This window comes from Chelon labrosus (assembly GCF_963514085.1).
Source record: "Chelon labrosus genome assembly, chromosome: 8".
In the NCBI taxonomy this organism is placed as follows: Eukaryota; Metazoa; Chordata; class Actinopteri; order Mugiliformes; family Mugilidae; genus Chelon; species Chelon labrosus.
The window spans coordinates 30,336,716-30,363,312 of NC_140358.1; the positions used below are offsets into that span (position 1 = coordinate 30,336,716).

At 41.2% G+C, this 26,597-nt stretch overlaps 1 protein-coding gene across 1 annotated transcript; it reads right to left on the reverse strand.

Annotated features, from left to right (window-relative positions):
- Nucleotides 1-1,078: 1,078 nt before the first annotated feature.
- On the reverse strand, nucleotides 1,079-12,256 carry LOC311492235 (NACHT, LRR and PYD domains-containing protein 3-like). The gene is made up of 8 exons (XM_084550455.1): nucleotides 11,519-12,256; nucleotides 9,543-11,349; nucleotides 7,596-7,769; nucleotides 7,027-7,200; nucleotides 2,774-2,947; nucleotides 2,321-2,494; nucleotides 2,117-2,163; nucleotides 1,079-1,962 (listed from the first exon to the last, which is right to left on the reverse strand). Exons 1-8 carry the CDS (start codon nucleotides 11,853-11,855, stop codon nucleotides 1,400-1,402), a joined length of 3,450 nt encoding a protein of 1,149 aa, XP_084406581.1. The 5' UTR covers nucleotides 11,856-12,256; the 3' UTR covers nucleotides 1,079-1,399.
- Between the last annotated feature and the right edge of the window lie 14,341 nt (nucleotides 12,257-26,597).

Consider the following 26,597-nt stretch of genomic DNA (forward strand, 5'->3'; position numbering starts at 1 on the left):
TTAAAATTATGCATATAAAAAACACCAAACAAAACAATAAACTAAAGACAAAACATAACAACCAAAGAACAATTAGTGTCTCAGAAAACATATAAACCCAAGACATGATCTGCTTCAAACAGACATCCCACCAAGTCCACCTGACAGGAGACCTCCACAAAACAACCTCTCACGACCAGCTCTTACCAATTCATCCATCTGTCCATCCAAAGTGGGAAATGACGGGGGCCCACAAAACACACACACAATCTTAAACAACTGTATTCTTTCAATTTTCATGAATATAAGTCAAGTTCAAAATAAAATATCTGCGCTGGCGCATCTTGATTGACGGCTGTGATCACGTGACTGCACAAGCGACAGCTATCTGTCATGTGACAAAGCGCATCAGCGATTACATTCGTGAGTGCCAGTGCCAGTGGAGGAACCCTAACCCTAACCCTAACCCCCTAACCCCCTAACCCTAACCCTAACCCCCTAACCCTAAAACGGTTGGTTCCTTTTGCTAATACATATCCGTGTGAAGCTGGATTTAGTTTTAGTGTCTCCGCTAGAAAAGATTGGCACCAGACAACGTGACCGGCAGGTTTTCAATTTACCGGACAAATATTTGAAATTCCGGTAAAGTATTATCTGAATTTATTGAGCTTAAAATGCTAAATGATATGCAGGCTATATAAGAATGATATTAAAGCATGTTAATTTATAATCGTTTTATTGAAAGTGCTGTTTTTTAACTTTTTACGCATGTGTTCAGTGTTCAGTGTTCAGCAGCTGAGTTTTTGCAGCAGCGCTGTTTTGATTCGGTTCTGCAGTAGTAGTGTAAAACCCGGATCTTTCGAGGGATTCGGATCATTCTGAGTCAAGATGAGCCGGGTTGTGCGAGTCACTTGAGTCACTTGACCCAAAATGGCCCGATTGCAGAAGAGTGTTTCCAGTACATTCAGATGCATAGTAAACACCAAAGAACGGATTATTACAGTTACCTGTTACTGCCATTCATCAGCTGGTTAAGTTTCGCTTCTCTATAGTCTGTAAGTCAGTGAGCGGCTGTCATGTCAGGTAGTACATTTTGTTTCTCTGCCGAGTGAGAAACAACGGAAACACAGTTGTAAACTGTACAGCTAACCCTAACCCGAACTGTACATGTGATCAGGGAAAATAAAATGTCACTTTGTGCAGTAATCTGGATACTCTGTATAACAAACATGATCAAAAACTAATTCTAGAAAAAAATGTCTCTGGGGTCGCCACAAATTTGTGATGTTAAAATGGGGTCACAACCCAAAAAAGGTTGGGAACCACTGGTCTACATTAATCTGGATCTGAGATACAGGAAGTAAACCTGAACTGTACAGACTGAAGTATCTGGTCAGCAGTGAGAGAGTTTCTCTTTAAACTACAGAGAACACAGAGACACTGAAGAACCAGGAAACCAGACTGCAAACCCAGGATAGAGAGGATGAGTGAATGTGGTGTTGAAGGTGTAGAGGTGGATCAGTTTGTCAGAGGAGACTCTGTAGAAGGACAGAGTTCCAGCAGGACAGTCCACATACACTGATACTCTGTTAGAGACAGAGGACGAGGAGATGGATGTTCTTATGTTATTGTGCCAGACAGAGTAACCAGCATCAGAGCAGCTTAGACTCCAGGACTGATCATTCCATCCAAACACACAGTCATCTCTGTCTCCTTTCCTTCTGATTCCTCTGTAACTCACTGATATATCAACATCTCCTCTCCACTCAACCTCCCAGTAACAGCGATCAGTCAGAACATTTCTACACAGCAGCTGAGGACAATCAAATCTGTCTGGATGATCAGGATATGGCTGCTCCTCCTCCTCCTCCTCCTCCTCCTCCACCTCCTCCTTCTCCTCCACACGTGTCACCTCCCTGTTGTTGTCAGACAGTTTGAGTTTCTTGTTCACAGTGTTTGTGTCGACTGTGAGTTCACAGAAAACTGATGGAGAGAACAAACACGATACAGCTGCTTTTATTGATCCATCATGTGTTCATGTATTGACTCTTTGATGAGGACCCATCATCAGAGATGTGAATGAGTGATGGGACAGTTTGAAGATGGGTGAATGTGTGCTGCTTTGTTCCACACTTACACTTCCTCAGACCTGATCTCAACCCTTGGACTCCAGCAGGCTCCACCCTGAAAGGAAGGGGGGGGGGGGGGGGGGGGGTCAGACCAGCATCACTCTCATTCACTCACTTCACTTCTTCTATGTCCACATGAAGCACTGACAGAGAAAACATTTCCAGCTTTTCCTCCTCTATCTTGTCTGTGGCTGCAGCAGACCTGTCCATACCTGAGAGTTTCCAGTCTCCAGAGTGGATCCTCCAGTCCAGCAGACAGCAGCTTCACTCCCCTGTATCTTGGATGGTTGTAGCTCAGGTCCAGCTCTCTCAGATGGGAGGGGTTGGAGCTCAGAGCTGAGGCCAGAGAAGAACATCCTTCCTCTGTGATCAGACAACCTGACAGCCTGCAGACACACAAAACAACACATGTGTCAGATCATCTGAAGCTACTGCAGGAGTGGGAAGGTGGTGTGTTTATGACCATCATCAATCAGCCAACCAGTCGCTGTCGTCTTTAAACTGAATGCTTCCACTGACTGCTTCACTGTTATCTGACCTTATACTTAAAGACGTTGGACTAAATCAAGGTTTTCTTAACAGTGTAAATTCACAATAATAATTTTGCCTTAAAACAGGTGTGTTTAATTTATTGTTAAGCTATTTCAGAACAGACATGATCTGACCTGAGAGTTTCCAGTTTACAATGAGGACTCTTCAGTCCAGCAGACAGCAGCTTCACTCCTGAATCCTCCAGGTAGTTGTTACTCAGGTCCAGTTCTCTCAGACTGGAGGACTGGGAGCTGAGAACTGAGGACAGAGCTTCACAGCTTCTCTCTGAGAGGTTACAACTGCTCAGTCTGAAGAGATAATAATTAACAAGGAGACAAATGTTTTATTAAAATTAAAGGAGAAACTCTGTGTCTGTGGACTTTCATCGACATATAATCTCTTCTGGACAGAGGCAAAGGCTGTGATTGTTGACAGAGACAACATTCAGTGAAATATAAGCACAATTTCATTCCAAGTTAATCTGTGAGTCTTTCTATGTTGCATAGAGACAGCGCGCCATCAAATGACAAAAAATAAGTGACAACAACTATCAGTAACAGACGTTCAAACATCAGTACAAAACTGCCAGACAAAGAACCCTCAACAAAGGTAGCTGGAAAGAAAAGGAAGAAGCACGGAGATCACCGAGTCCAGTTGGCTTAAACACTTCAGCTAGCAGCCGGAGTCAACTAGAGCTAACACTACTGGAGGAGTTAAAAAAACTACGCCAAGAAAATCAAGATGGCCATAACCAAACTAAAATGTCCCTTGGGTGACTGGAGCAAGCGGTTGCAGATATAAAAAAAACCAAATGGCTAAACATGAAGGACGTATTGGACAAATAGAGGCCAGAGCTAGCACAGCTGCAGACACGGTCATGCTACACCAAAAAGCACTGCGCTATTTGTTTCACCGTGATACTGACCTCTCAGCAAAGTGTGAGGATCTCCAAAACCGACTGAGACAGAACAACATGAGGATTTTTCAGATTCCAGAAGGAAGGGAGGGCAATGACACAGCTGGATGTGTGAAAGGGCTGATCTGAGAGACACTCAAACTATCACCAGAAATGGATATTAAAATCGAGAGGGCGCACCGGTCACTCGGACCTAAACCTGAGGATTCAGTGGCACCTCCCATCGATAATAGCGAGATTCCTCGATGCAGCAATAAAAGATGAGATCATAGGACAAGCATGGAGCCAGAGACAAGTCTTCTTCCAAGATAAAAGGATTTTCTTCGACAAAGACTCCGACCTACAGAAGAAAAGAGCGGAAGTTCACAAAGTTATCAAACAACTCAAAAATAAGGAAATAGAGGCAAAATGTCTGTATCCAGCACAACTATCCAACAAAGGTTAAAAAAAAAAGAGAGTTAGCAACATCACACTGGGTCCAGAGGAAACCATTGTTTCCTATGATGTAACCTTCCTCTTCACGTGTATCCCCACCAGAGAAGCCAAAAGAAGGGAAAGACTACTAAAGGATGACTCCTTGGCTGGTAGGACCACCCTCACCCCAGACCAACTCTGCGTGTTACTCGATCTGTGCCTGACGACCACCTATTTCCAGTTTAATGGAGGATTCTACAGGCAGAAACACGGCTGTGCGATGAGGTCACCAGTGTCACCTATTGTGGCCAATCTCTACATGGAGGAGGTCGAGACCAGAGCCCTGAAGTCTTTCACAGGAAACACCCCCACCCACAGGTTCAGGTGCGTGAACGAAACTTGGGTTAAAATCAAGACGGAGGAAGTGGAATCTTTCACACAGCACATCAATGCAGTGGACAGCAACATCAAGTTCACTCGGGGGGACATCAGCAGAGGCAGTCTGGCTTTTCTGGACTGTCTGGTGCATGTGGAAGAAGACCGAAGCCTCAACATTGAAGTGTATAGAAAACCCACCCACACTGATCAGCACTTATTATTTGATTCCCACCACCCTCTGGAGCACAAACTAGGGGTCATCAGAACGCTCCAGCACAGAGCACAGACTGTACCCACAAGACCGGATGGCAAGGAGAAGGAGCAAACATTAAACGGGCACTTAAGACATGTGGATATCCCAACTGGGCCTTTCGAAAAGGCTCAAAAAGATACCCCAAAAGGGACAGAGAGGAGGAGAGCAACAAAAGGAAAAACATCGTCATCCCCTACGTGGCTGGAGTATCCGAGAAACTCAGGAGAATTTTCAGAAATCACCGTATTCCAGTTTATTTCAAACCAGGAAACACACTTAGGCAAAGACTGGTCCACCCTAAAGACAAAACACCCAAACAGAAACAGAGTAATGTGGTGTACGCTGTTCAGTGCAGTGAGGAGTGTACAGATTTATACATTGGGGAAACCAAACAACCCATCCATAAATGCATGTACCAGCACAGGAGAGCCAGCTCATCAGGAAACGATTCAGCGGTCCACCTACACCTGAAGGACAAAGGACACTCCTTTGAAGATAACAACGTCCAAATCTTAGCCAGAGAAGACCGATGGTTTGAAAGAGGAGTAAAGGAAGCCATCTATGTCAGACTGGAAAAACCTTCACTAAACAGAGGAGGTGGACTGAGATTTAATCTGACATCTATTTACAATACAGGTTTAACTTCTGTCCCCAAGAAGTTTCAATCTCATTCACACCTTGACACTGGAGCCTCTGATGGACAAGTGTCGTTAGAGAACCATTCATAGGAAAGAGGACAGGGACAAAACAGTCCCCCCTCAACAACAGGTAAGTACCCAGTCGTTAATGGAAATTAGCTGCACCAGTTTCTGGTTGTTAACATAACAAGCAAGTTTTCAGGAGGAGTTCCTATTTAAACCTCAGACTTCCCACCAGTCCCATAGAACTGAAGAAGCTACTCGGATGAAACATCTTCTCAAAAAACTCTACAAGTCCAGTTGCCTTTTTTTGAACCTTTGTTGGATATACCATGACCTGGATGACTGAGAACCTCCACAGACACATCCAGCACAACTGAAAATAAGACTGAAGACCACGGGTAAGATCTTCACGACTGGAGAAAGGGAGCACATTGAGGATGAGCTGAAGGAAGGTTTGAAGAGCAGCACAAAGAGAAGGAGGGACACGGTGCTGTCAACATCGGATCTTAAGGACCTTCTGAAAGGAGACACCTGAACCAAGTCCACACATCAAAGTAGCCTGGAAGAAGTTTATTGACTGAACTAAAAGGAAAAGGAGACGTTAACTTCATGAATAATGAACGTCATAAACATTGTTATGATACAGATGTGAGTAACTTAAGATAGTTGAATGTCACAAATTTATAAAGTTTTATAAAGTTCTGTCGGATGCTATATTTAGGCTCAACACTCACTTAGACCTTTACACATTAGTATAATATTGGTTGATCTCGTCCTGAGCATTGTTCCCACAGAGAGGGTAGGCCACACCGCTCTGTCCCGTTACCAACGAGGGTCGGCCACGGTTCAACTAATGTGGACAACTGGAAAGGTGGAAGTTCTGTTATGTGCTACATTATGTTAATGTTAAGTTTCTGTTTTCTCTGACATACGTTATGGACCAGAGTTTACTCAAGTGTACACAAGTAGAACATATCTGTATATATGTGAAAACAAAGAGGGGAACACATCATAATACCACATAGAGACTATGACTTACTTGAACTTTATTAGTTACAATGTAAGAGGAATCAATAACCCAGGTAAGAGGAAACAAATATTTGGTAATTGAAGAAATTACATTGCTCTATAGCCTTACTTCAAGAAACACATTTACACACAGCTTAGATTAAAAGGAGAGTTGGTTGAGCAGGTTTATAGTGCATCATGCAGAGGAGTTGCTATCCTCTTTAACAAATCTGTTTATTACAATAACAAAAACATCTTTCAAGACGATGAAGGCTGATGTGTCATGGTAATTGGAACAATTGGTGGCACAAAGATAACCATTTTAAACTTATACGCCCCAAATGAAGACTGCCCATATTTAAGATAGCAGGCCGAGTGGCAGATAAAGGAGAAGGAATCATACCTGTTGGGGCCAGACTTTAATTGTATTTAGACAGATTACCAGTTATAAAAATCTTAAATTTGCTTGTTTGATGTACATGGACTTGCTCCACCTCCCATGTCTGACTTTCTTATAAAAGGACTGACAGCGGTCTCAGGACCAGGGTCTCCTCTAGAGGGTACTGGGACATCCCACGCAGGGGTCGCGTTAACCAAATATTTTATGTCAGTGAAAGATTTGTTTTGTGGAAAAATGAAAATATATAAATAAAAGGTTCAACAAAAAAAAAAAAAAGAAAATGAAGATGTAAGAAGAATTTTTAAATGTTTAACTTAAATGTAAACCATATACTGCGTGGGAATTATAATAAATAATAATATCAAACTTGATCTGACCTGAGAGCTTCCAGTTTACAGTGAGGACTCTCCAGTCCAGCAGACAGCAGCTTCACTCCTGAATCCTCCAGGTTGTTGTTACTCAGGTCCAGTTCTCTCAGACTGGAGGACTGGGAGCTGAGAACTGAGGACAGAGCTTCACAGCTTCTGTCCGAGAGGTTACAACTGCTCAGTCTGAAGAGACAATAATTAACAAGGAGACAAATGTTTTATTAAAATTAAAGGAGAAACTCTGTGTTGACTGTGGACTGTGACACATAATGTGACACATAATCTCTTCTGGACAGAGGCAAAGGCTGTGATTGGTGACAGAAACTTTATCTGACATTTAAAATAAAAATAATTTAAGTCACATCGAATCAAACCATCAGCGACCTTGTATCACCCCAGGTTAGTTTGTGAGTGTTTCATGGTTGAAAATGAAGATGATAAAAAATTTAAATTCTGAAAGGTTTTTAAATTAATAACTTTATAAAGTGCAGAGTCACAGTTTTGACACCAGAGATTCTTTTATATCTGCATAGGATCTATACGGTAGGTACTGTATCTCTTAAAATACTTGATCTGACCTGAGAGCTTCCAGTTTACAGTGAGGACTCTCCAGTCCAGCAGACAGCAGCTTCACTCCTGAATCCTCCAGGTTGTTGTTACTCAGGTCCAGTTCTCTCAGACTGGAGGACCGGGAGCTGAGAACTGAGGACAGAGCTTCACAGCTTCTCTCTGAGAGGTTACAACTGCTCAGTCTGAAGAGACAAAGATCAACAGGAAGAAAGTGGATAAACCTTAGTGAAAGTCCCTCTACACTACAAAGTTAAATTAATTATGAGTTTAAACAGTTTCCTTCATGGAAGACGTCAGAAGTTATAACTGCAACTTAATAATCAGAGAGTATTAGCAACACAGAAATCATTCACAGTCTTCTCTGTATCCATCAAAGATTGATAACTTCATCTAGATTTTCTAAATCGTATGACTTCAAAATCAAAGTGGAGGTTATCAATGTTGATCTGAAAAAGGTTTTTATTAAAGCTGCATAGAATTTATAGTTTAAATTTCTCCAAAACAGTTTAATTTGTCCAGAGATTTGACTCCTACAGTTCTGGACTTTGCTCATCCCAGCCTAAGAGAGTCTGCTAGACTGCTAATTGTTCTGAACAATATGCTGACTCCTGGACTGGTTAGAATAAATACTCCAGGTCCAAGAAGACATGTCACAGTATAGCAGTGGCAAAGGAAGGGACACTAAAGGCAAAGACTTCAAAAGATGAACCAAGACATCTGAAAAGACAGAAACTAAACCAGGAGGAACTGTAAAAGTCTTGCAGACCAGTCCATCCCTGTAGAAGTTGTTCCCTTTCTGTGATAACAATAATTATTACCTCAACCAGTGTGTCACTTCATTGCTCTCCATGAGCTCAGCAAGAAAAGTTAGATAAAACTAATGGGGCTGATGAGAAGTCTGAGCCATCCAAGTCAGGAGCAGTCAAACCAACACTTCCTAATGAAGCAGAACAGGTTCTGTACATTCGTATGTCACCTCAATGACGTTGTGTCCTCCTCATGTATATAATATGTCATTCTGATGATGGTTCAGAGTGTCCCATGCTTCTCCAATCAGCAGCTCAGCAGCTTAGTCTTCTTCACATCCAACTACTCCAACAACTGACCTTTACCAACACGTTGGAAGGTTATGTTGAGGCAGGTGGAAGTGTTTCCTTGGCACGGTGAGGAGGACAGCATGAGATCACAACAAGATCAGGAGGCCTTCAACTGCCTTACTGAGGAGGCTGACAGAGTGGAGGTGAATGGCATCCATCGTTATGCATCTCCACATTCTCCGTGTCCAGAACTTCCTACAACTACATGCACTTCAACTAATTGTTGAAGTGCTTCTATGTAAATAACTGTTTCTAGAGCGTTACTTCCAAATAGGGAGGATACCAGGGCTAGTGAGGCCGGGGTTCAGACAATTTGTATTGTTACTGATGCTAAATAAATAAAACCGAATTGAATTCAAGAGGTAAGGTCAGCTAAAGCCATCTGAACCAGCAATAATCTGCCCTAGGACAGATGGACCCACCACGAGGTCTATCTAGAAGGTGTTAGTCAGTCAGTATGACCCTCTCTTAATCCTTGTCCCCTACAATACAACAAGAAACACCTGCCCAGATGTCAGACCAGCCAAGAGATAGATCCGTAGTGTATCTCAGCACAGAGAGTAAGAATGGTGAGGTTGAAGACACCAAAAAGGAAACAGTCCATCATGAGCCTGGAGCTGTGGCGGTTTTGTTTTGACAGGATCTGATGATGTTTCAACTACTTTTTATGCAGAAATGTATAAAAGTCTGAAGGACAGAGAAAATGTTAAGTGGCAAGGTATATTTGAGGTTTTATTTGTGATGCTGTATGATAAACATTCTGGATTAAAGATGATCTCACCTGCTGTGGGTTCTACCACAGTGGATTCAGTACTTATTGTAATCAGCAGAGAAGGTTCATATTCACTGTGTACTTACAGAGCTTTGTTGGAGGCTTTGACCACTGGCAGCAGCCTCAGAAGAGCCTCCTCTGAAGCAGAATATTTCTTCAGGTCAAACACATCCAGATCTTCTTCTGATGACAGTAAGATGAAGACCAGAGCTGACCACTGAGCAGGAGACAGTTCAGCTGTGGAGAGACTTCCTGATCTCAGGGACCGTTGGATCTCCTCCACTAGAGAACCATCATTCAGTTCATTCAGACAGTGGAACAGATTGATGCTTCTCACTGCAGACAGATTCTCATTGATCTTCTTCTTGATGTACTGGACTGTTTTCTGATTGGTCTGTGAGCTACTTCCTGTCTGTGTCAGCAGGCCTCGTAGGAGAGTGTGATTGGTCTGCAGTGAAAGACCCAGGAGGAAGCGGAGGAACAAGTCCAGGTGTCCGTTTGGACTCTGTAAGGCCTTGTCCACAGCACTCTGATGGAGACGTGTTAGTTTAGGTTTGTTTCTAAAGAGTTTAGACTTCAGAGATGTAGTTTGTTGTTCTTCCATCAGGTTGACAACAGAGTTGATGAAGGTCAGATGGACATGAAGAGCAGCCAGAAACTCTTGAACGGTCAGATGGACGAAGCAGAACACCTTGTCCTGGTACAGTCCTCTCTCCTCTTTAAAGATCTGTGTGAACACTCCTGAGTACACTGAGGCTGCTCTGATATCGATGCCACACTCTGTCAGGTCTGATTCATAGAAGATCAGGTTTCCTTTCAGTAGTTGATCAAAAGCCAGTTTTCCCAGAGACTCAATCATCTTCCTGCTCTCTGGACTCCAGTGTGGATCTGTCTCAGCTCCTCCATCATACTTGACCTTCTTGACTTTGGCCTGAACCACCAGGAAGTGGATGTACATCTCAGTCAGGGTCTTGGGCAGCTCTCCTCCCTCTCTGGTTTCCAACACACCCTCCAGAACTGTAGCAGTGATCCAGCAGAAGACTGGGATGTGACACATGATGTGGAGGCTTTGTGATGTCTTGATGTGGGAGATGATCCTGCTGGCCTGCTCCTCATCTCTGAATCTCTTCCTGAAGTACTCCTCCTTCTGGGGGTCAGTGAACCCTCTGACCTCTGTCACCATGTCAACACACTCAGGAGGGATCTGATTGGCTGCTGCAGGTCGTGTGGTTATCCAGAGGCGAGCAGAGGGAAGCAGTTTCCCCCTGATGAGGTTTGTCAGCAGCACATCCACTGAGGTGGACTCTGTAACATCAGTCAGGATCTCAGTGTTGTGGAAGTCCAGAGGAAGTCGACACTCATCCAGACCGTCAAAGATGAACACAACCTGGAACTCTTCAAAGCTGCAGATTCCTGCTTCTTTGGTTTCAGTAAAGAAGTGATGAACAAGTTCCACCAAGCTGAACTTTCTCTCTTTCAACACATTCAGCTCTCTGAAAGTCAATGGAAATATGAAGAGGATGTCCTGGTTGGCTTTGTCTTCAGCCCAGTCCAGAGTGAACTTCTGTGTTAAGACTGTTTTCCCAATGCCAGCCACTCCCTTTGTCATCACTCTTCTGATTGGTCCATGTCTTCCAGGTGTGGCTTTAAAGAGGTCTTCTTGTCTGATGGGTGTTTCTGGTCTGTGTGGTTTCCTGGATGCTGTTTCAATCTGTCTGACCTCATGTTCATCATTCACCTCTGCAGTCCGTCCCTCTGTGATGTAGAGCTCTGTGTAGATCTCATTCAGAAGGGTTGAGTTTCCTGCTTTAGCAATCCCCTCAAACACACACTGGAACTTCTCCTTCAGAGCAGATTTAACTTTACGTCCACAAACTGCAGCAGGGTTACTTCCTGAATGAACAAACAAGAAATAAGATGAATGAATAAACTCTCCAGTAAATATTCCAACATGTCATTGCTCTAAAGAATGAGTGTGTGAATATATCTTGGTTCATCTCTGGAGACATTAGTAAATGTCCCATTTCTCCAGCAGCTTCAATGTTTAGAGAAATCCTCTTACTGCTCTGCAGACAGTCAGCCAGCTCCTCCTGCTTCATTCTCCTCAGGAAGTTCATTGTGATCTTCACAAATAAATCTCTGCTGCTCCTCCTCTGCTCTTCATCCTCACCCTCCAACACCTCCTCATCCTCCCTCTGACTCGCTGAGCTTTCTGGGTAATCTGGACTCAGAACCTTCTGGATCTTCCTCAGCTCGTTCTTCACAAAAGTGATGATGTTGTCCTCCAGCAGCTGGAACAGAATACCATATGAATGACACAAGCAGACTGAAATCATGGAGACAAACATCAGATCCATGTTGGACACACTGACAATCCACTGGTCTACAAAGTGCAGCATGGAGATGATGGAAAGTAGTTGTTGTACATGTACAGACCAGAAAGATGGAGTCCAGGTGTGTCTGATGCTGCTGGGCAGACTGACCACTGAGAACCTCTGAGCTCTGCTGGTGGACTCTGTGGACCAATCATCAACAATTAGCTCTCATCACCAGGTCAACACATCGTACAAACTGGTTCTCTTCTAGAATAACTCTACTCTGACTGTCAGTTACAGCTTACATCTCATCAGCTGATGGAAGTCCTCCTTTAAAGTCAATGGGTTTGTCTTTGGACCAGTCACTGCTGAAGGACAGACAGCTTGGTTCAGGAGGCTCTGGTCTCTGCTGCTGGATCCTGGAACTAAACCAGAACAGATAAATGTACATGTTGGATAAAAACTGATGAAAAGTATCTTCAAGCTCTGAATGAACACAACAACTAACTTTCTGTCAGTTTGAAGCTCTGACCTTCCATCAGCAGATTCACTGAAATCAGGAGGAGAAATCTCCTTTGACCGGTCACTCTTCATGGACACACAGCTGGGTCCAGGTCTAGGTTTAGGCTGAGGCTTAGGTTTAGGTCCAGATCCAGATCCAGATCCAGATCCAGGTCTTGGTTTAGGTCTAGATTGAGGTTTAGGTCCAGGTCCAGGTCCAGGACCAGGTCCAGCAGAGTCAGACCTTTGAGAATAAATAATGATGGTGCAGTGATGTGAGTGCTGAGCTCTGACATAGAGAAGAGTCATAGACAGTTAGAGATGGTCACCTCACCTCTGAGCTTTGGTCTGGATCTCATGTCCCCCACACATCGTGGCTTTAGAGGGAGGGACTCCCTCCTGTCTGTCCTCCTGATTCATAGTAGAGTCCACACCTTCATACAAACACAGAAACCTGCTGGGAGAGCTCACACATTATTTCTCCTGGTTCCTCTCAGTCACATGACAAACACACAGAGCTCTGACTGGAGGAAACCCATCAAGCTTTGGGGCAGCACGTTCACTTCAATACTAAACACACTCTGACAGTTTCCGGCATCACAGACTGCAAGAGCTGTTAAATTAACCCGACTGGCAGAAAACCACAGACTACTGTTTGGTTGGAGTTGTTACACTGCAAGCCAGACTGATGAGTATAAACTGCTCGCTCCAGTGTAGGCTATGTATGTAGGTTACAGTGTTGATGTCCTACGGAGGCATAAACGGTGCTTAAGAAATGGCATTAACAGTACTCTTTGGTCTTTGGGATTGTTTGAAGACTACAGGAATACACTTTATGCTGATTTGTCTTTGCAAATAACAAAGAACAAATCTATTTCAGTAAATACTACAGTGTACAGTAGGGGGAGCTACAGTGAAGCTGTACAGTGGCCTCCATCCAGCTGTTTCTAAAATAAACGTTAGAACAGAGAGTGAATGCAGATGTTTGTGGACCAGAGTGGAACATTCACATCAGCTGCTGACACTTTGAGTCATGGATGAATTAGAAGCTGCACTTTGTCTGAAGCCAGACCCTTTTACTTTATGTTCGTATCATGTTGTTGGCGACAGTTTCTATCTCTGTCACCGCTGCTCTTGTCTTTCCCCTGCTGCTTGTCTGCAAGTTGAGAGGGGTGGAGCCATGTCACCTGTTGTGGGCAGGTAGGGCTCAGGTGATTTAGACTGGCTTCTCATTCTGACTCACTATCTCCACCTCCCCTACTCGATTGTTTCCTCCTCTTTGGCTTCACAGCACAAACACCACTGACCTCCAGACATTCATTCACTGAGCTTCAAACCAAACTGAGTTCATACTTGAAGTCGTGTGTTCTCTCTGTCTCTCTTTAAAGCTGCAGTCACTGCCTAGTCAGAAACTGTACAGACTGAAAACACTGATCTGTTCAGACTGCTGCCTTAAAGACAAAGCCTCCTCACACTAAACATTCATTGTCTCTGTATGAAGCTGACAGGATGTAACGTTGCAGCCAGATTAGGAAAGTGGTTGGTTTGGGGTCCTTCAAATTGTTTCTCTACTCTTTCAGAACATGCAAACGCCACACAGAAAGGAACCAGTCGGCCTGGATTTGAACCCAGAACCTTCTGTCTGGGAGGCATCAGTGCTGACCACCTCACCACTGTGCCGCCCCTATTATAATGTATTATTACCATCAAATATACTCCATCAATAACAGTTAATGTTCATATTTTATTTATATTTTCATAAATTTATATTTTCTATCTTAGAATTGCTTCATTTATCAGTAAAGAACATTTGAACCATTTAGTTTAACATGTTTTAGACAGTATAAATACTGTACTCTACTTATAATTGACCTTAACATATATTTAATCTGTTATTAAATAAATATATTAACAATGAAGCATCAGAAGTGTTTTATTTCATAATTAATAGTTAGTTTAATTACACTATCTTAGCGTCTCTATCTTTACCATAAAGGGATCAATGAGCTGTTTGGTAGACCATGTTTTAGAGTTATTTGGTTCGTATAAGATGTATTTTTCTTTCATCAAGTTACATGAATTCATTCAATAAAACCTCTGAAATGAATTTCAGCTCCAACAATCACACATTCACCATCATTTCAACAAAACAATCAGGTTCCACTTACTGAACTTTCAGCCATGAGCTTCATCAGTGTGCAGTGTCTTCTGTCCTAAGCAGGTCTGTGGAGAAAAGCAGCTTTGTGCTTAACTTGAAGTTCAACTTGTGATCCTCGTTCCTTCATCACTGTGTGTTTCAACCTACTGTCACTCCTTCATCACGTCACTATCAAAGTCTGCAGTGTGACTGGTGTGGGGGAAATTCTCAAATGTCCCTTATTATTTGATATCTTATATATGAAATCTAACAATTGTGGATGCAACATTAGATTGTATGTAGGGTGGAAGCTTGCATCTTGGACATAAACTCTGCCTTATGATGATCTTGTGGTTGCTAGGTATGAATAGATATGTTGTTGTATGCTCCATTGTATAATATGTTGTGAGAATTAACATAAGGAACTCACTTTAAGGAGTTCATCCAGAGGGGGTATTTGAAGTGCCTCTTCTGTGTATATGTGTTCTGAAAATGGGTCACTGTAGATGGACAGACAACTTTAATGATCCCTTTGGGAGGTTCCCGCAGGGAAACTGACATTTCCATCACATACAGCACCGTCAGACATACATGTACAAGAATTATATAGAAAGCAGTGAATAAACCCCAAATACCCAACACCCAGAAAAGAATAATAAATATTGTGATTGCAGATGGTTTGTTTATTTGCACATTCTTAGAGAGAAGAATACAGAGTGCACATTATTATTGCAGATTATTCAGAAAGGTCAGAGTCAGAAAATCAGAAAAATGGTCACACAACAATGATTAAAGGGTAGAAGTGTTACATGTGTCATGAGGTGGATGTTGACATGTTAGTACAATGTTTTGTGTCTAGTCATATGTAAACGTATGATGTGACTACAGATACTAACATTGTTTAGGCTGTTATAAAAGCTGAGGAGTCATCAGTCTTCAGTCATCATCTATTCGTTGCTGATGAGTGGTTTTCTAGAAAATAAATATTGTGCCGTAACTTGGTATTTTGACCAACTCTCATCTGCTCTAGACAAGCGACTGATTCACTGGTTGGACTGACTTTCAGTCTGATCTGTCACAGGATCAGAACAAACCTTCTCATGTCTCCCACAGACACAGTGATTTATCCTCTCCTCTACTTTTCTGCTGTGTCTCTATTTGACCTTCTTTTCTTCTTCTATGACCAAAAAGCTGAAAGTGAAACTTTAATTTGTAAAATGAGGGAACAGTTTAATATTTCTTCAGCACTGCAGTGATTTCTGGTCCAGCCTGATAAAATTAAAGTACTCTCCTCTCCACACCTTGTCACAGGTGAGCTGTTTCCTAGAATGACTCAATGAAGCTGCAGCAACTCTAAGGACTTGTCCTGTTTTCTTGACTCGACTTCTCATGTCTAGTTTTTATTCTTTATTCCTATTTCCACTCGTATTCTTATTCCAGCCTTAATGATTCAATTATTCTTAGTTCTTCATGATTTATGTGTTTTTTATTCTGCTGTAACACCAGAAGATGAACTCCTCTGGTCTGTTTCATCTTCACATGGATGGAAGTAAACTCTAAGTGACAGACAGGATCACTGCCCTCCAGTGGTCACTGTCAGTAACTACAGCTCTCCACATGCATCACTGACAGCATGAGAGGTTTGAAGGCGTCAGTCGTAAACCAATTACTAAGTTGTACTTAACAACTACATATGTGAAATCTGAATTTCTTTAAACTGAGTTACTCCATGTTATCAAATGTCTGACATATAAATGCTCCTATAAAATGCCTTGTTTAAAATCAGCTGATGTTTGGACTCATTTTATGTAGAAATGCAGAAAATGACGTAGAAACGTGTCAGTGGCACCGTGGATATATGAACAATTAAACCAGGTGTAGATGTGTACTCTTCAATTTCCTCTACAGGGAATCAGTAAATGACTTTACAAGCAAAAATGTCATCTCAAGCATTTTATTATTATTTTTTCAACATCACTCTGAGACAGGATGTTCCTGGTGTTGACCCAGCTGATGAAGGTGAAAGAAGACAGTCCTGGTCTCTGGCTTTATGGGACAATTAAAGGACAGGTCCTGGTTTCTCGCAGTAGAACTGGAGACCAAGGTGATGACATCCAGAGAAACTAAGTGATTAGATAATGAACCTCTGAGATGTTTAGAGCCAAATACAATGACTCTACCAGATTTTAAGATAAGATAAGATAAGACAGGACTTTATTCATCCCCGTGGGGAAATTAGGGTGTTACATAAATAACCAGCTGATAGATGAATATAGCTGGTGTCATAGAGATGGAGGTTGATGTTTCCTGATAATACTTCTCAATGGAAACATGTACAATGTGAAGAGTATTGGTCCTAGCACAGAACCCTGAGGAACTCCATAACTAACGTTAGTAAAAGTAGAAGAATCATCGTTGTAATCTGACAGAGAGGATTCAAACCTTTAATCAAATATTATGATCAATAGATTCAGATGCAGCACTAAGATCTAAAAGGACGAGGACAGAGACAAGTCCACTGTCTGAAGCCATGAGGACATGGTTGGTAACTTTAACCAGAGCTGGTTCTGTACTATGATGAACTCTAAAACCTGAAACTCTTCAAACAAATGGTCACATGATTAGTTAATGAATTAAAAGGAAGGTTGGGTATCGGTCTACAGTTAAAACATTTAGGTCTAGAGGAGGTTTAATAAGTAAAGTTTCAATTACAGCAAACTTAAAAGACTGAGGCACACATCCTGTTACTAAAGAAACATTTATCTGGTTTAACATGGAGGTGTTAATTAGTTAGGATTGGATCTAGAAGACAGGTTGATGGTTTAGATGCTGTAATTGTTGAAGAGAGCTCAGGAAGATCTACTGGGGAGAAGGATTCCAGATGTTGATCAGGTCTTCCAGAAGTTTCTAATGTCACTGTACTTACATCTTTGACAGCTGGAGGAAGGATGCCTTGAATGTTTTCTCTAATGCCAACAGTTTATGTGTTTGCCCTGAAAGCGTGACACAGACCAACAGGCAGCCAAACTCCTCCTTCATGAGGCAGGAAGTGAGCGGCCTTCGCTCCGTTAATGTGCTTTTACATTTAAAGGATGAATTCAGAGTAAAACTATAAAACAAAGACACAAAGGAAACGACTTAATGAACAGCCATGTACATGTAAAGTATCTGCTGTTTAATATCAACACGAGCTCAACAGGTTTTAGCGCAGCAGGCTAGAAACGAGGCAAATTAGCAGGTTAGCATCTAAGCTTAAACTGTCCCACAACACGACGCTGCTACTTTAATCAACCTTATAAAAATATAAAACTCACAAAACATGAACCTTATCAAACATGTAAAGAAGGTTTGGCACTCACGACCATTGTTTTCTGAGAGAGACGCTGATTGGACGCAGCCACTGACACGATGCGATCACTTTCTGTTTCTCTTGTTTACATACTTTACTTCCTACTTCCTGTAGTTCGGGAGATTTTCAAAATAAAGGCGCCGCGAATACATATAAACACAAAAGTCTATAAACATTTCAAAAGTCATTTTAAGTGTCTTTTGAACATATTAAACATATTCAGGACAGAACAAAGTCATTACTACTGAGGGCTAAAGGAATAGATGGCTCAACAGAGCTGTGGCTCTTTGTCAGCCTGGCTACAGAGCTGAAAAGAAATCTGGGCTTGTTCTTGTTTCCTTCTATTAATGATGAATAATATGCTGTTCTAATATTACAGAGAGCTTTTTATAAGTTGTTAAACTATCTTTCCAGGCTATGTGAGCTTCTTCAGAATTAGTGGAATGCCAAATTCTTTCCATCTTTCAGACTGTCTGCTTTGAACTGATCAGCTGTGAATTATACCAGGGAGCTAGCCTCCTCCCATTCATCACCTTCTTTATCAGAGGAGCAACTCTGATAAGCGTCTACTGTAATGAAATCTTTCCAGTTCCTGCGTAATCCATTATTGTAAATTCAAAAGTTATGAGGAAATTATCAGACAAAAGAGGGTTATGAGTAAATACTGTTAAACCTTCAGTTTCTATGTTAGGACAAGATCTAAGGTGGGATTAAAACAGGGAGTTGATCTGTTTACATTCTGAGAAAAGACGATTGAATCTAATAATGGTGTAAATGAGGAGCTAAGGCTGTCACTGACAACATCAACATGGATGTTAAAGTCACCTACTATAATGACTTGATCTGTTCTAAGAACTAAATCACATAAAAACTCAGAGTGAGGAGCAGGTGGACGATACACCACAACAGAAAGAATTGTTCTGGGGGACAAGTGGTTGAGCAAGATATGTGTAAGAACTCACCCCTATACACAGAAAGTTTTCATGATTTTAAAGAAGCTAATCTCTTGTTTCTTTTTGTTCTTTTTTAGGGCCCGAGCACGAAGTGCAAGGACCCTATTGTTTTCGTACTGTTTCTTTTTATTATTAGGGCCCGAGCACGAAGTGCAAGGACCCTATTGTTTTCGTACTGTTTATTATTATTATTAGGGCCCGAGCACGAAGTGCAAGGACCCTATTGTTTTCGTACTGTTTATTAGGGCCCGAGCACGAAGTGCAAGGACCCTATTGTTTTCGTACTGTTTATTATTATTAGGGCCCGAGCACGAAGTGCAAGGACCCTATTGTTTTCGTACTGTTTATTATTATTATTAGGGCCCGAGCACGAAGTGCAAGGACCCTATTGTTTTCGTACTGTTTATTATTATTATTATTAGGGCCCGAGCACGAAGTGCAAGGACCCTATTGTTTTCGTACTGTTTATTATTATTAGGGCCCGAGCACGAAGTGCAAGGACCCTATTGTTTTCGTACTGTTTATTATTATTATTATTATTATTATTATTATTATTATTATTATTATTCTTATTTGGATTTTTAAAAAATCCTTTCGGTGTCTAAACATGCACGAAAAGTCCTGAAAATTTGCAGAAAGATTCGTTCGCCCGAAAACTTTAATGTATCAGGGACTCGAGCATGGGCGTGGCAAAATGGCTCTCTAGCGCCACCTACGGATTTTCTACGGACCAGCCCCTGAAGCCCGTTGCGTCTAAAAATCTGGAAATATGTCACGTATATGTAACATCCCAGGACGCACAAAAAAGTCTTTTGGAGCCATATTCTAAACCCAACAGGAAGTCTGCTATTTTGATTAAAAGTGTGAAAATTGGACAAAAACGTGGTGTTTTTAGAGTTTGTAAAAGCAGGTATTAAACCTTATCAGATTGACTTCAAAACTATGGAATTAGGTAGTTGGAGGCTAGATGAACAAAAACTAAAAAGGCGCATATACTTTTCGTCGAAGTGGCGTGGGTCTGCTGGCCCCTCAAAGTTTTCTTGACGCGCCATGAAACAGGAAGTTGCATTAAACGTGCTTTAAACATGCTTTAATTCAGTCCAAAGTGCATGAAACTTTACAGTATTGTTACTGGTCCCTAACTGAACACATGTGTATGTCAATATTCATGCAATTATTGTAGCGCCACCTATTGTGTACAAAAAATGTCTGATTTTTTCAGGTGTCTGTTGTATGAGCTGCTGTTCCTGTCAGGATGTTTGGATTGTGTCATGTCATACTTGTGTCTTTAATGATCACTCCCTGCGAAAACTGGGACTTTTCGTTAAACTTTAGTGCCTTTTATTTTTACTCAAAGTGAAGAGTGTCACCATCTCCCTCATTCCATAATGATTGCACGTAGTTCGCTACTTTGTCCAGCAGATGGAGCCAAAGTATTTCATTCTGGTGGCTGGCTTTCAGTGTGTGTGTGTGTGTGTTGTTTAAACGTGTAATGATGATTTTAGCTGTTTTAACATACTTTGATGACACAGAGAGAATAATTATACAACTGTTTGTTGATGCCACAGAGAGAATACAGTCAAAAGAGCCGAGACTATCTGTGCTGCCGCTTCTGGCATGCATGTCTCCACCTGAGGGTGGCAGTGTGGCGATTGCGATTGTAGTAGTTTCAAGAGAAGAAGTCGTTTTGCAGCTAAACTTCAGCCTTAATGATCGTTCAGGAGTTAAGAGAACATTTGTCTGTGAGTATTATAAATGCGTAGTCATGTGTGTTGCTGTAACCTGCGTATATAAGGTCGCGGTCGGTTGATGTTGCCGCCGCTACGGCGATGCTAGTTCCGTTAGCCTGTCTATGGTGTTTCCCATTGTACATTAGCATTAAGCTAGCGGAGTTTATTCTTCGTTCTTATAGGTAGATAGATAGGTAGATAGATAGATAGATGGATAGGTTTTATGTGTCCCATGCATAGTTATACATAGTACAATGCACAGTGTAATGTATTGTTGTACCTGCAGCCAGTAGTAAAAAAATATATATATATAAGTACTACAGTAAACAGCAGTTTGCACACAAGGTAAGCAATATAAGTGTAATGTACACCGATAGAGAAATAAAAAAAAATAAAAATAAAAATATAGACTGAATAAAAATAGACTTAGAGGGAGGGTAGTTGTATATGTACATAAATTAACAGTATTTGTCAGTCTTTACTAGATGTAAAGAGAAGAGATACTTAGATATACTTAAGATATATTCTTAATTTTATATTTAATCATCTTTTGTTGTATGTATTTCAGTTTTACGGTAAACTTCAATTGGGAGTGACAAAATGAATCCTTGACGCAAAAAGACTTTGCCTGTCATTGGAGAACTGTTAGCTGTCGTGCCACGGTGCATTGTTACTCCTCTGTTTCCCCTGAGATCTGCGGTGACCCCGTCCTTGCCGGACGCCGACTGGCGTGGATTGCGAGGGCCCGTCCAACGCTGCTTGCAGCTTTAATTAGGGCCCGAGCACGAAGTGCAAGGACCCTATTGTTTTCGTACTGTTTATTATTATTATTATTATTATTATTATTATTATTATTATTATTATTCTTATTTGGATTTTTAAAAAATCCTTTCGGTGTCTAAACATGCACGAAAAGTCCTGAAAATTTGCAGAAAGATTCGTTCGCCCGAAAACTTTAATGTATCAGGGACTCGAGCATGGGCGTGGCAAAATGGCTCTCTAGCGCCACCTACGGATTTTCTACGGACCAGCCCCTGAAGCCCGTTGCGTCTAAAAATCTGGAAATATGTCACGTATATGTAACATCCCAGGACGCACAAAAAAGTCTTTTGGAGCCATATTCTAAACCCAACAGGAAGTCTGCTATTTTGATTAAAAGTGTGAAAATTGGACAAAAACGTGGTGTTTTTAGAGTTTGTAAAAGCAGGTATTAAACCTTATCAGATTGACTTCAAAACTATGGAATTAGGTAGTTGGAGGCTAGATGAACAAAAACTAAAAAGGCGCATATACTTTTCGTCGAAGTGGCGTGGGTCTGCTGGCCCCTCAAAGTTTTCTTGACGCGCCATGAAACAGGAAGTTGCATTAAACGTGCTTTAAACATGCTTTAATTCAGTCCAAAGTGCATGAAACTTTACAGTATTGTTACTGGTCCCTAACTGAACACATGTGTATGTCAATATTCATGCAATTATTGTAGCGCCACCTATTGTGTACAAAAAATGTCTGATTTTTTCAGGTGTCTGTTGTATGAGCTGCTGTTCCTGTCAGGATGTTTGGATTGTGTCATGTCATACTAGTGTCTTTAATGATCACTCCCTGCGAAAACTGGGACTTTTCGTTAAACTTTAGTGCCTTTTATTTTTACTCAAAGTGAAGAGTGTCACCATCTCCCTCATTCCATAATGATTGCACGTAGTTCGCTACTTTGTCCAGCAGATGGAGCCAAAGTATTTCATTCTGGTGGCTGGCTTTCAGTGTGTGTGTGTGTGTGTTGTTTAAACGTGTAATGATGATTTTAGCTGTTTTAACATACTTTGATGACACAGAGAGAATAATTATACAACTGTTTGTTGATGCCACAGAGAGAATACAGTCAAAAGAGCCGAGACTATCTGTGCTGCCGCTTCTGGCATGCACGTCTCCACCTGAGGGTGGCAGTGTGGCGATTGCGATTGTAGTAGTTTCAAGAGAAGAAGTCGTTTTGCAGCTAAACTTCAGTCTACCTATCGTTCAGGAGTTAAGAGAACATTTGTCTGTGAGTATTATAAATGCGTACTCATGTGTGTTGCTGTAACCTGCTTATATAAGGTCGCGGTCGGTTGATGTTGCCGCCGCTACGGCGATGCTAGTTCCGTTAGCCTGTCTATGGTGTTTCGCATTGTACATTAGCATTAAGCTAGCGGAGTTTATTTTGGGCCATGCAACGGAGTTGCAAGGACCCTATTGTATTATACAACTGTTTATCCAAAAATGGTTTAAAAAGGCAACTGGACTTCACAGATATACAACTGTTTGTTGATGCCACGGAGAGAATACATTCAAAAGAGTTTGGTGTTGCCGCCGCTATGGCGATGCTAGTTCCGTTAGCCTGTCTATGGTGTTTCGCATTGTACGTTAGCATTAAGCTAGCGGAGTTTATTCTTCGTTGTTATAGATAGATAGAGAGAGAGCTGGATAGATAGATAGATGTATGTGTAGGTAGATAGATAAATAGATAGATGTATAGGTAGGTAGGTAGGTAGGTAGATAGATAGATAGATAGATAGATAGATAGATAGGTTTTATTTATCCCATGCACAGTTATACATAGTACAATGCACAGTGTAATATATTGTTGTACCTGCAGCCAGTAGTAAAAAAAAATATATAAGTACTACAGTAAACAGTAGTTTGCACACAAGGTAAGCAATATAAGTGTAATGTACACCGATAGAAAAATAAAATGAAATAAAAATAAAAATATAGACTGGTAAAATTAAAGGGGGGGATAGTTGTATAGGTACATAAATTAACAGTATTTGTCAGTCTTTACTAGATGTAAAGGGAAGTAAGAGATACTTAGAGATACTTAAGATGTATTCTTAATTTTATATTTCATCATCTTTTGTTGTATGTATTTCAGTTTTATGACAAACTTCAATTGGGAGTGACAAAATAAATCCTTGAAGCAAGAAGACTTAGCCTCTCATTGGAGAACTGTTAGCTATCGTGCCACGGTGCATTGTTACTCCTCTGTTTCCCCTGAGATCTGCGGTGACCCCGTCCTTGCCGGACGCCGACTGGCGTGGATTGCGAGGGCCCGTTCAACGCTGCTTGCAGCTTTAATTATTATTATTATTATTATTATTATTATTATTATTCTTATTTGGATTTTTAAAAAATCCTTTCGGTGTCTAAACATGCACGAAAAGTCCTGAAAATTTGCAGAAAGATTCGTTCGCCCGAAAACTTTAATGTATCAGGGACTCGAGCATGGGCGTGGCAAAATGGCTCTCTAGCGCCACCTACGGATTTTCTACGGACCAGCCCCTGAAGCCCGTTGCGTCTAAAAATCTGGAAATATGTCACGTATATGTAACATCCCAGGACGCACAAAAAAGTCTTTTGGAGCCATATTCTAAACCCAACAGGAAGTCTGCTATTTTGATTAAAAGTGTGAAAATTGGACAAAAACGTGGTGTTTTTAGAGTTTGTAAAAGCAGGTATTAAACCTTATCAGATTGACTTCAAAACTATGGAATTAGGTAGTTGGAGGCTAGATGAACAAAAACTAAAAAGGCGCATATACTTTTCGTCGAAGTGGCGTGGGTCTGCTGGCCCCTCAAAGTTTTCTTGACGCGCCATGAAACAGGAAGTTGCATTAAACGTGCTTTAAACATGCTTTAATTCAGTCCAAAGTGCATGAAACTTTACAGTATTGTTACTGGTCCCTAACTGAACACATGTGTATGTCAATATTCATGCAATTATTGTAGCGCCACCTATTGTGTACAAAAAATGTCTGATTTTTTCAGGTGTCTGTTGTATGAGCTGCTGTTCCTGTCAGGATGTTTGGATTGTGTCATGTCATACTAGTGTCTTTAATGATCACTCCCTGCGAAAACTGGGACTTTTCGTTAAACTTTAGTGCCTTTTATTTTTACTCAAAGTGAAGAGTGTCACCATCTCCCTCATTCCATAATGATTGCACGTAGTTCGCTACTTTGTCCAGCAGATGGAGCCAAAGTATTTCATTCTGGTGGCTGGCTTTCAGTGTGTGTGTGTGTGTGTTGTTTAAACGTGTAATGATGATTTTAGCTGTTTTAACATACTTTGATGACACAGAGAGAATAATTATACAACTGTTTGTTGATGCCACAGAGAGAATACAGTCAAAAGAGCCGAGACTATCTGTGCTGCCGCTTCTGGCATGCACGTCTCCACCTGAGGGTGGCAGTGTGGCGATTGCGATTGTAGTAGTTTCAAGAGAAGAAGTCGTTTTGCAGCTAAACTTCAGTCTACCTATCGTTCAGGAGTTAAGAGAACATTTGTCTGTGAGTATTATAAATGCGTACTCATGTGTGTTGCTGTAACCTGCTTATATAAGGTCGCGGTCGGTTGATGTTGCCGCCGCTACGGCGATGCTAGTTCCGTTAGCCTGTCTATGGTGTTTCGCATTGTACATTAGCATTAAGCTAGCGGAGTTTATTTTGGGCCATGCAACGGAGTTGCAAGGACCCTATTGTATTATACAACTGTTTATCCAAAAATGGTTTAAAAAGGCAACTGGACTTCACAGATATACAACTGTTTGTTGATGCCACGGAGAGAATACATTCAAAAGAGTTTGGTGTTGCCGCCGCTATGGCGATGCTAGTTCCGTTAGCCTGTCTATGGTGTTTCGCATTGTACGTTAGCATTAAGCTAGCGGAGTTTATTCTTCGTTGTTATAGATAGATAGAGAGAGAGCTGGATAGATAGATAGATGTATGTGTAGGTAGATAGATAAATAGATAGATGTATAGGTAGGTAGGTAGGTAGGTAGATAGATAGATAGATAGATAGATAGATAGATAGGTTTTATTTATCCCATGCACAGTTATACATAGTACAATGCACAGTGTAATATATTGTTGTACCTGCAGCCAGTAGTAAAAAAAAATATATAAGTACTACAGTAAACAGTAGTTTGCACACAAGGTAAGCAATATAAGTGTAATGTACACCGATAGAAAAATAAAATGAAATAAAAATAAAAATATAGACTGGTAAAATTAAAGGGGGGGATAGTTGTATAGGTACATAAATTAACAGTATTTGTCAGTCTTTACTAGATGTAAAGGGAAGTAAGAGATACTTAGAGATACTTAAGATGTATTCTTAATTTTATATTTCATCATCTTTTGTTGTATGTATTTCAGTTTTATGACAAACTTCAATTGGGAGTGACAAAATAAATCCTTGAAGCAAGAAGACTTAGCCTCTCATTGGAGAACTGTTAGCTATCGTGCCACGGTGCATTGTTACTCCTCTGTTTCCCCTGAGATCTGCGGTGACCCCGTCCTTGCCGGACGCCGACTGGCGTGGATTGCGAGGGCCCGTTCAACGCTGCTTGCAGCTTTAATTATTATTATTATTATTATTATTATTCTTATTTGGATTTTTAAAAAATCCTTTCGGTGTGTAAACATGCACGAAAAGTCCTGAAAATTTGCAGAAAGATTCGTTTGCCCGAAAACTTAAATGTATCAGGGCCTCGAGCACGGGCGTGGCAAAATGGCTCTCTAGCGCCACCTACAAAATTTCTACGGACCAGCCCCTGAAGCCCGTTGCGTCTAAAAATCTGGAAATATGTCACTTATATGTAACATCCCAGGACGCACAAAAAAGTCTCTTGGAGCCATATTCTAAACCCAACAGGAAGTCTGATATTTTGATTAAAACAGTCAAAATTGGACAAAAACATGGTGTTTTTAGAGTTTGTAAAAGCAGGTATTAAACCTTATCAGATTGACTTCAAAACTATGGAATTAGGTAGTTGGAGGCTAGATGAACAAAAACTAAAAAGGCGCATATACTTTTCGTCGAAGTGGCGTGGGTCTGCTGGCCCCTCAAAGTTTTCTTGACGCGCCATGAAACAGGAAGTTGCATTAAACGTGCTTTAAACATGCTTTAATTCAGTCCAAAGTGCATGAAACTTTACAGTATTGTTACTGGTCCCTAACTGAACACATCCATATGTCAATATTCATGCAATTATTGTAGCGCCACCTATTGTGTACAGAAAATGTCTGATTTTTTCAGGTGTCTGTTGTATGAGCTGCTGTTCCTGTCAGGATGTTTGGATTGTGTCATGTCATACTTGTGTCTTTAATGATCACTCCCTGCGAAAAC